This window comes from Oncorhynchus tshawytscha, linkage group LG01 (assembly GCF_018296145.1).
Source record: "Oncorhynchus tshawytscha isolate Ot180627B linkage group LG01, Otsh_v2.0, whole genome shotgun sequence".
Lineage (NCBI taxonomy): Eukaryota > Metazoa > Chordata > Actinopteri > Salmoniformes > Salmonidae > Oncorhynchus > Oncorhynchus tshawytscha.
The window spans coordinates 41,465,154-41,481,306 of record NC_056429.1 but is presented as its reverse complement, the minus strand read 5'-3'; the positions used below and the strand labels follow the sequence as shown (position 1 = coordinate 41,481,306).

The 16,153-nt window shown below is 43.1% G+C and overlaps 1 protein-coding gene across 2 annotated transcripts in view; it reads left to right on the top strand.

Moving 5' to 3' along the window:
• LOC112250820 (AP-1 complex subunit mu-1) overlaps positions 1–16,153 on the top strand; it is a 34,198-nt gene that overhangs the window by 10,080 nt on the left and 7,965 nt on the right. The window contains exons 5-7 of one of the 2 annotated variants that reach the window (XM_042321528.1): positions 10,698–10,845; positions 11,982–12,062; positions 15,456–15,582. In XM_042321528.1, coding sequence (XP_042177462.1) covers positions 10,698–10,845; positions 11,982–12,062; positions 15,456–15,582 — 356 coding nt within the window. The remainder of the gene's footprint in view (positions 1–10,697; positions 10,846–11,981; positions 12,063–15,455; positions 15,583–16,153) is intronic. The other variant, XM_024421281.2, reaches the window with a different exon arrangement.

Genomic DNA, 16,153 nt, shown 5'->3' with positions numbered 1-16,153 from the left:
ACATGGCAAACGTTGTTTAGAATCAATCCTCAAGGTGTTTTTCACATATCTATTCGATGATAAATCACTCCAGGCAGTTTGGTTTCTCCTCTGTTCAAAATGGAAAAATGCACGCACCTGGAGATTACGCAATAGTTTCGACGGAGGACACCGAGCGGACACCTGGTAAATGTAGTCTCTTATGGTCAGTTTTCCAATGATATGCCTACAAATACGTCACAATGCTGCAAACAAAGCTGTCAATTCTATGCATAGTCGAGCATCTTTTCGTGACAAAATATCTTGTTTAAAACGGGAACGTTTTTCATCCAAAAATGAAATACTGCCCCCAGAGGTTCAAGAGGTTAAACAACACAATGTAACTCCAAGTCAATCACACTTCTGTGAAATCAAACTGTCCACTTAGGAAGCAACACTGATTGACAATACATTTTCACATGCTGTTGCGCAAATGGAATAGACAACAGGTCAAAATCAAATCAAATCAAATGTATTTATATAGCCCTTCGTACATCAGCTGATATCTCAAAGTGCTGTACAGAAACCCAGCCTAAAACCCCAAACAGCAAGCAATGCAGGTGTAGAAGCACGGTGGCTAGGAAAAACTCCCTAGAAAGGCCAAAACCTAGGAAGAAACCTAGAGAGGAACCAGGCTATGTGGGGTGGCCAGTCCTCTTCTGGCTGTGCCAGGTGGAGATTATAACAGAACATGGCCAAGATGTTCAAATGTTCATAAATGACCAGCATGGTCCAATAATAATACTGCAGAACAGTTGAAACTGGAGCAGCAGCAGCACGGCCAGTTGGACTAGGGACAGCAAGGAGTCATCATGTCAGGTAGTCCTGGGGCATGGTCCTAGGGCTCAGGTCCTCCAAGAGAGAGAAAGAAAGAGAGAATTAGAGAGAGCACACTTAAATTCACACAGGACACCGAATAGGACAGGAGAAGTACTCCAGATATAACAAACTGACCCTAGCCCCCGACACAAACTACTGCAGCATAAATACTGGAGGCTGAGACAGGAGGGGTCAGGAGACACTGTGGCCCCATCCGAGGACACCCCCGGACAGGGCCAAACAGGTGGAAATTATAGGCAATTAGCAAGACACCCCCAATAAAGGAGTGGTTCTGCAGGTGGTGACCACCGACCACTTCTCAGTTCCTATGCTTCCTGGCTGATGTTTTGGTCACTTTTGAATGCTGGCGGTGCTTTCACTCTAGTGGTAGCATGAGACAGAGTCTACAACCCACACAAGTGGCTCAGGTAGTGCAGCTCATCCAGGATGGAACATCAATGCGAGCTGTGGCAAGAAGCTTTGCTGTGTCTGTAAGCGTAGTGTCCAGAGCATGGAGGCGCTACCAGGAGACAGGCCAGTACATCAGGCGACGTGGAGGAGGCCGTAGGAGGGCAACAACCCAGCAGCAGGACCGCTACCTCTGCCTTTGTGCAAGGAGGAGCACTGCCAGAGCCCTGCAAAATGACCTCCAGCAGGCCACAAAGTTGGGGCGTGCATGGCCACGCAGTCGTGGGTGAACAGGGAGTACAGGAGGGCACACCTTGTGGGGCCCCAGTGTTGAGGATCAGCGGGGAGGAGATGGGCCTACCCTCACCACCTGGGGCGGCCCGTCAGGAAGTCCAGTACCCAGTTGTGCATTCCTTTTGTCCAGATGGGTTAGGGCAGTGTGCAGTGTGGTTGAGATTGTCGTCTGTGGACCTATTTGGGCGGTAAGCTTGACGATCAGAAACAGAGTCCATGAGTGTGGTATGAGGGCCCGACGTCCACAGGTGGGGGTTGTGCTTACAGCCCAACACCGTGCAGGACATTTGGCATTTGCCAGAGAACACCAAGATCGACAAATTCGCCACTGGCGCCCTGTGCTCTTCACAGATGAAAACAGCCCTCCATGTGCTCGCCAGAGGTAGCCTGACTGCCATTAGGTACCGAGATGAGATCCTCAGACCCCTTGTGAGACCATATGCTGGTGCGGTTGGCCCTGGGTTCCTCCTAATGCAAGACAATGCTAGACCTCATGTGGCTGGAGTGTGTCAGCAGTTCCTGCAAGAGGAAGGCATTGATGCTATGGACTGGCCCGCCCATTCCCCAGACCTGAATCCAATTGAGCACATCTGGGACATGTCTCGCTCCATCCATCAACGCCACGTTGCACCACAGACTGTCCAGGAGTTGGCAGATGCTTTAGTCCAGGTCTGGGAGGAGATCCCTCAGGAGACCATCCGCCACCTCATCAGGAGCATGCCCAGGCGTTGTAGGGAGGTCACACAGGCAAGTGGAGGCCACACACACTACTGAGCCTCATTTTGACTTGTTTTAAGGACATTACATCAAAGTTGGATCAACATGTAGTGTGGTTTTCCACTTGAATTTTGACTGTGACTCCTAATCCAGACCTCAATGGGTTGATAAATTTGATTTCCATTGATCATTTTTGTGTGATTTTGTTGTCAGCACATTCAACTATGTAAAGAAAAAAGTATTAAGAATATTTCATTCATTTAGATCTAGGATGTGTTATTTCAGTGTTCCCTTTATTTTTTTGAGCAGTGTATATATTATAATATCGTCTTTGTATCTCAAAATTATTGTAATGTGGTTAACCATAAAAATGTAAATGATAATTATTCAAATCTAAAGGGAGTGCCCTTAGATCATGGGAAAAGGCCTTGACCGTTGCACTTGAATCATTCCCACGGTGAATGGCTAGGCCGGATATGAAACCACGCACTATTGCAGAGACTTTGATATTACCAGCTGCAATTGATATGGTGAAAAGAATGTGTGGGGAGGCAGAGGCAGAGAAACTCGCATCAATACCTTTGCCAGATAGCACTGTTAACTGAAAAATGTATGCTATTGCTTGTAATCAAGAGGAAACTCTGACTGAACGACTCAAACTCCCCAGCGTATGCTCTTCAAACTGACGTTAGCTGTGAGGGCCGAGATGCCCATGCGTGTCGGGGGATGCTATTCACGAGGACATATTGTTCTGTCTCGCGATTCCTGAGCATGAAACGACATAGGGGATGTTCTGCGTGGCTATATTGCTGCGTGGCTATATTGACAAAAAAGTGATTCCATATGGGATCGAATGGTGGACTTTTGCACAGATGGGGCGCCATCTATCACAGGATGGCGGGCAGGCCTCTGCACTCTAGTTATGAATGCGTCTCCCTCTGACATATGGACACATTGTATGATAAACCGAGAGAAAAAGGTGGCAAAAGAGCTGAGCACGGAAATCTGAGATATACCGCAGCAGGTATCTTCAATTGTAAACTACATCAAATCACATCAATTGTGCGAGCGCCTTTTCGCAAAACTATGTAGAGATATGGGATCAGAGCATGACTGTTCTATTTCACACCGAGGCTTGGTGGTTATTGAGGGGGTGTTGGAAAGTTTTTTCACACTGAGAGAGGAACTTTTGTCATTCACAATGGATGTAAAAAATCTGACTTGGTTGACTTTCTGTGTAATGAAAAGAAAACAACAGAAAACAACATCAGTGTGTCCCACACAAGTGATGGCTGCTCACCTCCCATGCTCGGAAGAGCACTTTGGGACTGACCTACTTCCCAATCCGTTTGACTGTGATCCTGGCTCAGTTGACATGTCGGTAAATGAAATCGTACAGCTGATCAAGCTGTCATGTGACCGAACGCTACAGACAACGCATTTACAGTTCACTACGGAGGAGGCTTGGTTCCTGTCTCAAAGGAAATACTCTGCCGTCTCCCTCTGAGCATTAATTACATGTTCAAAACAACTGGTAATTCAGAACTGGGAACTGGGAAATCTCCAATTTCAGTACGTTCAAGACAACTGGGAACTCTGAAAGAAACGAGCTCCGACTGGGGAAAAAATAGTTTTGAACTGTGAATCCCACTTGCGAATTCCAACTAGGGAACTCGGGCCTCTTTCTCGAGCTCTGACTTTCATCACTGACGTCATGATTTGACTTAGTATTTTTCAGAGTTCCCAGTTGGTTCGAAATCACATGGTAGGCAACCCTTCGCCAGCTCATATCGATCTCAAACTGGATTCAGTGCTCTCGTCTGTATTAAAACCAAATAGGATCCAGATTGGATGTGACAGCGGAAATGAAGTGCGCGCTGTCGACCACGCCCCCTGATGTTGAGAAGCTTGGACGCGACACGCATCAAGCACACACATCCCATTGTCGGTGGTGAGATGAGAGACATTACTCATTTGCAATTGACTGCCCCACATTAAAAGTATACAATTGTCTTCTCAGCTCACAATCGGAAATGCTGTTAGAATGTTTTTCGATTGACGGACATAGCCCCAAATAAAAAAGTTTACATTGGCTGTTAATTACATTATTGCGACCCCACCCATGTGAAAAAAATCATTTCTCAGATATCAAAATGGGGTCGTGGGTCAAAAAGGTTTGGGGAAACCCTGCTTTAGCATGTTAAGTAGACTTTATATGTCATGTTTTCTTCTCTGCTAAGGAGTAGAGTCGGTTCGAGTCAGTCAACACCTCTGTCTACTAATCTCTCTACTAGATGGCTTGCCGTTTGATGCCATAAAAGACTAGCATCTAGGCTAGTGCCAGACAGTATACAGTAGCCTATAGGGTTCAGAGGGTTTAGCTCGTTAACGAGACTTTGTTTTCCTGTTCTGTTACTTGCCCCTGGGAATGGTGCCATGTTCCGGCAGAAGGTTCAGTGTTCACTTAATTAAGTCCAGACTACCATGGCAATCTGCCTATTTTGTCTGCTTAATTACCTGTTTGTAATTAGTCTTACACTTTAATTGAAAGCCTGTATGTAACATCATATAATATAATTTTTGTCTTTTTATAATTGCTCAAACAGATGGTTTACTTTGATAATATGGTGACTGTCTGATGTGGATGTATGAAGATGTGTTTTTTCCCTGAGCTTTGATGAGGTCTTTATCAGTGTGTTGTCTGTGTTGTCTGTGAATGTGGGCCTGAATAGGGCTGATAATCGCTAGCCTGTCTCCCATTGACACATACACAATGCCACTGTCAGCTGGCTCCACTCAACACCCAGACAGACGAGCTCAGCTCTGCTCCTCGTTTCGCCAAGGAGCCCCTCCACCACATCCCGACGCTCCTTCCCTGCTTCTCCATCTCCCCCCAACCAGGCACTTTCACAACAACCCCCTCCCCTTAGTCTAAAATACTGCCCACCTGGGCGCAATTTCCCGATAGCAATGGAATTTAGGCTTATGACTGTTTTAACGATGCACTCATTACAAAGTGGAATTTAACTGTGCCGTTGCAGGAGCTGTCCCTTGCTGAAATGATTCCCGACAATAAAGGCTAGTGTTCTTTCCCGGGATATTTTGTATGCAATGTTTGATTATGTAGGCTAAATCCTGCATTTCTTAAGAAGGAATAAAGAATGAATAAAGGCCAAAGTCAAAGTCGCTCATTGCCTTGTTCGATATTTAGAAAATATCAATATGTTATGTTTGTTCCTTATATAATGACAAACTGGGGCATAGGTTTAACTACTTTTAATGAACATATACTTCAGCTAGAAAACTCCATGTTAGCCATGCAAGGCATTCTTTAACCATCCGCCTCCCGCATAGCCTGCTGGGTAACGTAGTCTAAATGTTATTAACACATAACAACACATCTTCTTTCCTTTAAAAGAAAACTACTTTTCTATGTAACTACACATGTCACATCACATTTGTTTACTCAACCTGCATAACATGCAATTTTCAATAACACACATTTCATTCCCCCAATTTTTTTTCTGAAAAAAATAAAAAATATATTTTTTAATTAAATATAGTCTGTCCAACAATACTCTATTGTGGCCCTATTTATTTTCACATAAACCAAACATTCAGTTGAGGTGCCCCTTTTTTTGAATTTTTTAGCAGTTCTCAATAAGCCTTTCAGGGGCTCTGACAGTCCTTTTTGGTCGTTCTGCAGAAGTGCTTCCTGAAACAGTTGGACAGCGTTCATTGTCAGTCAGGGTGTTCTGACTGAATTGTCCATTTCTAAAGGCATTTGACGCTTCAGCAGTATCCTCCCGATGATCCTCGGTCCCTTGAGTGAATGGCTGAAGCCTTAGATCCACTCTGTTTCCTCTCAGTTGGGATCCATGCTCCGTTTGGATCTCATAGGATCGCGGTGCAACTTCTCTCTGCACACACCCTTGCTGCATCCAGGTTCCTGTAGTGATGTCTCGGAGTCGTACATGATCTCCAGGTTTCAGTTCAGGTAAGTGTCTTGGACTTTTGTCGTGTCGCTGTTTTTGTTTGTCTTTCTAATTTTCCTTTGTGAGTTTGACTTTGTGAGCACCTCTGGGTGTTGGCAAGTCCTCATGGATGGGTAGGTTGGTTCTGATGCGACGTCCCATCAACATTTGTGCAGGTGAAAGTCCGTTCACATGAAGCAGTGGTCTGGCTGATTTCCTGGTTGATTCTTGGCCAGTACATTACTTCTCGTGCTCGTTGTTTGCATTTTTCCTCACCCAAGTGTCCCTCGTGTATTTTCTGTAGCATTTCTTTGCGTAGTGTCATGGGAATGACAATCTTGTTGCTTTTGAACACTATGTCATCTACAGCGGTGAGCTCTGCTCTGCACATCCAGTCATCCTGTTTTCTCCTTGGACAGTTGTTTTTCTGTGCAGGCCATCCTATCAGTGTTTCTTTCAACTCTGCCATTGTTCGGTCAGCTGCGGTCTCTCTTTCGATCTGCTGCATTCTCTCAGAAGACACAGGAAGTGATGCTACAATCATGTCGACATTGGCGTGAATCTCAGTATTTTTCTGTGTGTCGAAGCTCTCCTTCTTGTCGACTGCTCGAGAAAGAGTGTCGGCGTCGAACATGAACTTTCCCGGGGCATAGATCATCTTCCCATCATACTTTTGCAGTCTGATCAACATTCTCTGGATCCTCATTGGACAATCATTCAGTGGCTTAGACATGATTGACACCAATGGTTTGTGGTCGGTTTCTACTTCGAAGTCTCGTCCGTAGACGTATTGGTGAAACCTTTCGCAAGCGTATGTGCTCGCCAGTAGTTCTTTCTCTATTTGTGCATACCTTGTCTCTGCGCCTGTCAAGTCTCTGGACGCATAAGCAACGGGTTGCCATGTGTCGTCATGCTGTTGCAGAAGAATTGCTCCCAGGCCAAACTCTGACGCGTCTGCATCAAATCCTTGTGCTTTTCTCTGGATCTTCTTCAAGCTTACTGAACCACTTTGCTCCAGCGAACTGCGACATTATCTCTTCTCTGGTTGGCAACTTGAAATGCTCTTTCTTGATTGCTTTGTTGAGATCTCTCGGGTCTAGACATATCCTGAGATCGCCGTTCTTTTTCACCACAATAACCAATGAGCTTACCCAGTCTGTAGGTTCATCCATTTTTGTGATGACGTCCATCTTTTCCATGCGTCAGAGTTGCTCTTTGAGTTTTTTCCTCAGTGCAAATGGAACTTTTCTGCATGCATGCACAACTGGAGTAATTTTGTCATCAGTACATATTTTGTGTTCTCCTGGTAAACATCCAAGACCCTCAGACACATCCTCATACTCAGCCAGTAGTGATTCTTGGTCATTTTCAGTCTGTGATGCCACTACATACACTCTTTTCAACAAATTGAGCTTTTCACATGCATTGATTCCTAGAATAGGCTGTACACTCTTTTCCACAATCAGCAGCTGTGCTCTGAACTGTTTATCTTTGTGCTGTAAAGTTACTATGCAGCTTCCTTTGACTGGTACGTTCTCCCCAGTATAACCAGTAACCTTACTTTTCACCGGGTGTATTTTGCTCTTCACCTTCAGTGTTTTGTAGTCATCCAGCGACAACAGGTTTACCTGTGCTCCAGTATCAAGCTTGAATGGTATTATAGTTTCATTCACAGTCAATGGCGCAATCCATTCAGCATTTCCACAGAATCAACAAAGAATTTGTCCATCTCCTCGACTGTGTGAACCTTTTTCTTTGTAGCCTCAGCTCTGCAGCATTTTGAGAAATGATTATTTTTTTCCCTACAGTTGTTACATGATTTGCCATATGCAGGGCATTTTTGTTGGCTTATGGATAAATCCACATTTTCCACATGTAGTGTTTTGATTTCTCTTTTGCTTGTTATTGTTGTGTGTATTGCCCCTCTCTTTTTATTGCATGCACTGACATCTCATCCCTGCGCAGCTCTTTAGCTTGTGCTCTGGTGGTTTCAGCTGCTCGACACATATTCACTGCTTTATCCACAGTTAAATCTTGCTCATGCAGCAATCTCTCCTCGAGTCCATTATCAAGTATGCCACAGACCATCCTGTCTTTCACTTGTGAGTCTTTCAGATTTTCAAATTCACATGTTTTGCTCAGTGTGTTCAGCTCAGCCAAATACTGGTCAAAACTGACTCCCTGTTTCTGATCAGAAAAACTTGTCTCTCAAACGTAACGTTCTGGCTTGGTACAAAGTACTCCTCAAATTTAGCCATTAGCACAGTCAATGTCAAGTTGTAAATGTAAATGTCCAATGCATCCTCTCCAATAACATGCAGAGAAATGGAAGCTTTAGGATATGATGATAACCTTTTTAAGTTATTGGTTCGGCTACAGTGAAATGCTTGAGCTTTCAGATAATGTAGCCTAGGTGTAGCCTAATGACCTAATACTAGTTATCTGTCAATTGCACTTACATGAAAGAGATGTCAATATGTAGTCTAATCTAACACTCATATAATTAGGTTCTCGGTTTCCATTTTTATATCCTTGCTTCACTTGTTTATTACATTGGGAAAGGATACCTAGTCAGTTGTACAACTGAATGCCTTCAACTGAAATGTGTGTTCCGCATTTAACCCAACCCCTCTGAATCATTGCAAACTTTTTAGGCTATTTATAGTTAACTTGTTAAACTATGATGTTTTTGGAGGTCACAGAGACAAAATAAACATCTTCATTCTATGTTTAGCGAAGAGTTTCTGTGTGTAAAGTGACGCGGGAGGGGCAGAGGGCAAACAGTGATGTAAGAACGCATTTAGCTGTTCTACGAGTGGTCTTTAGATTTTGAGCGTTTAGATTACGATCGCTTTCAAGTGCAACATTAATAAAGACAGATTTGGGAAACGGCTCAGAAATGTAAAGATGCTCTTACGAAGGATCGAATGGTGAATGTAGCCATAAAATGCTTTTGAGAAAACTGGGCCCTGGCCTGGCTACCATTCCAATTGTCTTCCCCTGTTTGTGTGTATGTGAAAGAGAAGGAGTGTGTTTGTGTGTGTTGTTTCGTAGTATGACTGTTGATTTTCCCACCAACTCAGATGCTCTTGCTGGATAACATCATTAGCATTTCTGGGGAGAATCAGGACCAAAACCAACACACCTAACAAGCCCAATTGTCTCCAACTTGACTTTCACCTCTTTCCACTCTCCTTGAGTCAAGATGAGGTATTGAGATGAGATGATCTCCCTGTATCACACGGGATTTCCATAAAACACTATATGAGGTCACCATAGCATGTGTCAAGTGGTGAATTCAAACCAGTGTAATGTCATTTTTGGGGGCAATTTTGGGGGGCGGCATTCGGTGCCTTTGCAATGTGCAGACACATTTTGAACCACGCTAGCCTCTTTCAAGCTGAGCAATAAGGGGATTCTCAAAGGAGCCCAGGGAAGGGTAGTCGGGGAGAGAAAGTCTGCAGGCATCAGAAGGATCTATGGTTGAGATTGGATCAGTCTGTCATTACCACAGGGAGAGCTGGGAGAGATGCAGGCAGAGGAGAGATCTATCTGGTGGGATTACAGGTCGGGCGGCAGGACTGTGTGTGCGTGTGTGTGTGTGTGTGTGTGTGTGTGTGTGTGTGTGTGTGTATTTAAGGAAGTAGATGGCGTTGCCGTCTGTCACCCTGGTTGTTTGTCAGTGAGAGGTAGAGGCAGCGGGCAGGTGTTCCACCTACGGAATAAACGGTCATGTGTTTGCATAGGTACTGTATATCATCTCCCTCCTACCCACTCCCCGTCTCATCACATCATCCTGCAGCATACGGTATTGATAGTACAGCCAGTAGTAGACAATAGACATACAAGGTCTACTGTGTTTAAAGACACAATGGGATGGAGCTAGGCTAGAGACGTGTAATCACTCTCAAAGAGCTATGGGTACAAGGCCTGACAGTCTGAGGTCAACTTGAACTATTGCAGATTGCACCTTTAAATGAGCACACAAAATGCACTTCAGGATGATTTGAGCCTTAGTGTTTTAGTTTTGTGCCGTTTTAGTCTTTTGGTTACAATCACAATAGAATCACAATGTAAACCCCCTTGTTCCAATTACACCCATGACTAACCTGCTCACAACCCAAGACAAATCCTTTCATTAATCTATCTAATCCAGTGAGGTTTAATATAATTAACTTTCTATTCTGGGGTATCTTATCATAAGCTCATTAATCATGAATATATATATATATATATATATATATATAATATATATATAGAAAGATTGATATCACCTAGAAAACAAACATCTTTGTACTGATCCTCACATTCTTGGATTCTACTTCAATATTTTTGATATTCTGCTTTCTCCTCTGTTCTCGAACCTTAGTTGGAAAGTGAGGTAGCAACGACAGCATTCTTTTTCCTCTAAAGAAGCTTACATGGTATCTGTCCTCTCCTCTCTCCCCTCAACCCCTCTCTCTGCAGGTACATCACCCAGCAGGGTCACAAACTGGATGTGGGCGCCCCTCGCCCCCCCGCCACCGTCACCAATGCAGTGTCCTGGAGGTCAGAGGGCATCAAGTACAGGAAGAACGAGGTGTTCATGGATGTCATCGAGTCCGTTAACCTGCTGGTGAGGAGGCTTTTCACTCGGAAGTCAGTAAAAAACACCTCAAGTATTGTAATTAATAATGAGTACTATCAATAGGTCCCTAGTATACCACGAACACAGTAGCCATAACGTGCTAGTGAGGGTCTGCACTGTGATTTCAGTCTGTGACTATTGTATTTGTTTAATAACGTGGTCTCTCTAAGGGCACTGTTTCCCCCCAACAGTACACATTTTTGTCGTAGCCCTGGACAAAGACGTATTCAACTCTTCGAGGACTTGATAATTAGTTGACAAGTTGAATCATGTGTGCTTGTCCAGGGTTACAATAAAAATGTGTACTTTTGGCAGTACTCGAAGACTAGGTTTGGAAAAAACTGCTCTAGGTTAACAGGGACTAAGTCTAAAATAGTCCCAGGTTTTCCCATAGCCGCCCGCAGGAAGTAGCCAGCACCCCCTGATTAAAAAAGCCTTTATTACTCCTGTATGAGCAGAGACAAAAATACACCTGAGCTTTATTGTATATAGTTTTACTACGCTTTACTGTATATACATCTACTACTGTACTACAGTGCCTTCAGAAAGTATTCATACCCCTTGACTCATTACACATTTTGCTGTGTTACAGCCTGAATTCAAAATGGATTAAATATATATTTTTAGAAACCAATCGACACACAAGACCCCATAATGACAAAGTGAAAGCAGGTTTTTAGAAATGTTTGCACATTTGTTGAAAATGAAATACAGAAATATCTCATTTACAAAAGTATTCACACCCCTGAGTCAATACTTTGTAGAAGCACCTTTGTCGGCGATTACAGCTTTGACTCATCTTGGGTATGTCTGTATCAGCTTTGCGCAACTGGATTTGGGGATTGTCTCACATTTTTCCTTCCAGATTTTCTGAAGCTCTGTTAAGTTAGATGGGAAGAGGCGGTGAACAGCAATCTTCAAGTCTTTCCACAGATTTTCAATGGGATTCAAGTCTGGGCTTTGGCTGGGCCACTCAAGGAGTTTCACATTCTTGTTCTGAAGCTCTGACGCTGTGCCTGATTATATCCTACATTGTGCTTTGCATTCAGTAAAAAAATATTGCATCACAGCATCTTTTTCCTTATGCTCTCTGAGTCTTTCACGTGCCTTTTTAAAAACTCCAGGTGTGCGGCACAGGAGGTTGGTGGCATCTTAATTGGGGAGAACGGGCTCGTGGTAATGACTGGAGCGGAATTGGTGGAATGGTAACAAATTCATCAAACATTGTTTCCAGGGTAGATCCATTTTTGTTCAAATTAGATTTCTAATAGTCTGATATACAGTTGAAGTTGGAAGTTTACAAACACTTATGTTGGAGTCATTAAAACTAGTTTTTCAACCACTCCACAAATTTCTTGTCAACAAACTATGGTTTTGGCAAGTCGGTTAGGACATCTACTTTGTGCATGACACAAGTAATTTTTCCAACATTTGTTTCCAGGCAGATTATTTCACTTCTAAATCACTGTATCACAATTCCAGTGGCTCAGAAGTTTACATTCACTAAGTTGACAGTGCCTTTAAAGCCGCTTGGAAAATTCCAGAAAATGATGTCATGGCTTTAGAAGCTTCTGCTAGGCTAATTGACATAATTTGAGTCAATTGTAGGTGTACCTGTGGATGTATTTCAATGCTTACCTTCCAACTCCATGCCTCTTTGCTTGACGTCATGGGAAAATCAAAAGAAATCAGCCAAGACCTCATTAAAAAAATTGTAGACCTCCACAAGTCTGGTTCATCCTTGGGAGCAATTTCCAAATGCCTGAAGGTACCACGTTCATCTGTACAAACAATAGTACAAAAGTATAAACACCATGGGACCACACAGCCGTCATAACACTCAGGAAGGAGACGTGTTCTGTCTCCTAGAGATTGCAAAAAAGTGTAAAACAATCCCAGAACAGCAACAAAGGACCTTGTGAAGATGCTGGAGGAAACAGTTACAAAAGTATCTATAGCCACAGTAAAACGAGTCCTATATCGATATAACCCAAAAGGCCGCCCAGTAAGGAAGAAGCCACTGCTCCAAAACCGCCATAAAAAAGCTAGACTGCAGTTTGCAACGGTACATGGGGACAAAGATCATACTTTTTGGAGAAATGTCCTCTGGTCTGATGAAACAAAAATAGAACGGTTTTCCATAATGATAGAACTGTTTTCCATAATGACTTCGGCTTGCAAGCCGAAGAATACCATCCCTACCGTGAAGCACGGGGGTGCTTTGCTGCAGGATGGCCTGGTGCACTTCACAAAATAGATGGCATCATGAGGTAGGAAGATTATGTGGATATATTGAAGCAACATCTCAAGACATCAGTCAGGAAGTTAAAGCTTGGTCGCAAATGGGTCTTCCAAATGGACAATGACCCCAAGCATACTTCCAAAGTTGTGACAAAAGGGCTTAAGGACAACAAAGCCAAGGTATTGAAGTGGCCATCACAAAGTCCCGACCTCAATCCTACAGACAATTTGTGGGCAGAACTGAAAAAGCGTGCGCGAGCAAGGAGACCTTACAAACCTGACTCAGTTACATCGGCTCTGTCAGGAGGAATGGGCCAAAATTCACCCAACTTATTGTGGGATGCTTGTGGAAGGCTACCAGAAATGTTTGACCCAAGTTAAACCATTTAAAGCTAATGCTACCAAATACTAATTGAGTGTATGTAATCTTCTGACCCACTGGGAATGTGATGAAAGAAATAAAAGCTGAAATAAATCATTGTCTCTATTATTATTGACATTTCACATTCTTAAAATGAAGTGGTGATCCTAACTGACCTAAGACAGGGAATTTTTACTAGGATTAAATATCTGGAATTGTGAAAAACTAAGTTTAAACATTTGGCTAAGGTGTATGTAAACTTCTGACTTCTACTGTATATTTAACGATTTGATAATCATTTGTAGTGTGCAGACTAAGAAACCAGGTCAGATTTACAGCATTAATCAGCATTGTGTCAGAGAAGCTTCCAGAGACTATTCTCAAACTTCCTTGAATTTGTATTTTTTTTAACCTTTATTTGACTAGGCCAGTCAGTTAAGAACAAATTCTTATTGTACAATGACAGGCTTCCCCCGGCCAAACCCTCCCCTAACCCGGACGATGCTGGGCCAATTGTGCTCCCGATCACGGCCGGTTGTGATACAGCCGGGATCGAACCAGGGTCTGTAGTGACGCATCTAGCACTGAGATGCAGTGCCGTAGACCGCTACTCGGGAGCCCCAAAATGAATTGTCAGAAGTGGGAGGAAATTATTTCAGATTTCCTTACCACAGAAACCGGAGGATTGTTGTAACGGTGTTACACCAGGATACCCACGGCTCTTTGGTCTGACACGTAACCAGCCCCTTGAGCCCATTTTATGTATCAAAGGGGTCAGAGACAGAGACTAATAACTGGCTAATAACTGACTGATTGTAAGGAAGAGCAAGTCTGATGGGCCTCTCCATGCCACATGATCATTTAATTAGATAGCTGGCTTTCCCCAGAGTTCCCTTTTTTTGACAATACACTTTTTCATCTTCGTCATCTCTAGGTCATTCTCTAACATACATTCTCATTCTTTTCCATACCTCTCTCATCCTTTCGAAAACTCCTTTAGTCAATTCTATACTGAAATCCAGGGTTTCCTGATTTCTTTGGTTCCATCATGATGAAGGAGACTTCGCATTGCGAGTGTGGTAACGCAAGACTATCTAAACTAGAAATGTCCTGCTGTTGCCTCTCCCTATTTAAAGGGGGGCTGAACTCACTTGCCTGGGTTTTTCTGCTTCTCATTAAGAAAAAGCGAGACTTTCATCTTGGGGGTGGGTTATGTTTGCTATATTGTACTCTGGGGAGTTATTGTTGTTTGTCCCTCTTGAGTCCCGGTAGAAACATTTCGCCCTCAAAATAGTCTGAATTATTCGAAGATAAATGAAGAAATCTCTAATTAATTTGAAAGTTTTTGCCGAGGAGGTCTTAGTTGCACAATTTCACATCAGGCAAAGGTGTTCGGTGCAGTATTTCTCAAGTTAAAATATTTGCATGAAAACTAGGTAGACAGTATCGAGTCAGCTGCTGCTGCATCCACAACCTCATCAGCAAGCTGTCAAACTATCGTGAGTAAAGTACAAACCACACACTGTTTATCATTGCCCAAGTTCCATCTCTGTGTTTGTCAATTAAGCTAGCTAGTAGCAAGTGGCCACATCACCAAGTGGTCACTCCATAAAGGGCTTAGGGGCCAAGTGTTCTTTCAACCTAACATTGGCAATGTGTTATCTTGTATGTAAACGATTGGATAGAGCACAATCAGCGCAGATGTTTCTCCATGCATGACAATTCTCCCTAGGCGTTACCATGCTGTGTTAGTGGGCAGTATTGAAATCAAAACCCAACCCTCAAATACCCACTGTATCTAGGAAATCTCACAATTCTCTGTTTTGGGAAAATACTGACTTTATGAAAAATTATGCTATTACACTTTGTAGTAAATTTGTACACTTGAATCAACGTTTCTGACTAATAGGCCCTTTTCAACCGGAAGTATTTTTTATTTTTTTTTAACTTCAGCTTCCCTTTAATGTAACCGTGTCTGTCTGTCTCCCTGTGCAAGGTAAGTGCGACCGGCAGTGTCCTGCGAAGTGAGATCATGGGCAGCATCAAGCTCAAAGTGGTTCTGTCTGGAATGCCAGAGCTCAGACTGGGCCTCAACGACAAAGTGCTCTTCGAGATCACAGGAAGTGAGTAAAAATACATGCAGTATAATACCCACCCACCCACACACCCACCCACACACCCACACACACACAGTAAGGTGTTGCCATTAATTTATTTAGTAATTTGCAGGCAGCGAAGAGGCAAGTTAGTTCCTGTATTTCTTATTGCAGTACACATACTGTAATATAAATATGGTATCAAATCAAATACTGTTTAATTAAGGACACACACTACAATACCATAGAATTGGCTCTATTATACTAAAAAGAAAAAAAGTTACAACTACTGTATTCGTAATGAATGGATGGATGGATGAAATTCATTCATTGAGGGGATATGGTGTTTGTATTTCACAGTATTTTACTTTTACATTGAATTGGTGCAAACAGGTTGGCTGCTGGGTAATGTGTTTTATATCACCTGCACTTCTACAGGGCAGGTTAACAAAGGCTTCCAAACTGGCGGCTACTACAAGGCAAACCAGACCAAAAGGACGTGGCAAAATGCTCCACCATTTAAGGTTTAAGACTTGCTGACACTCCAATCTGTCCCCCATACATTTTAAATTGATGGGGCACTACTACCACATACTAG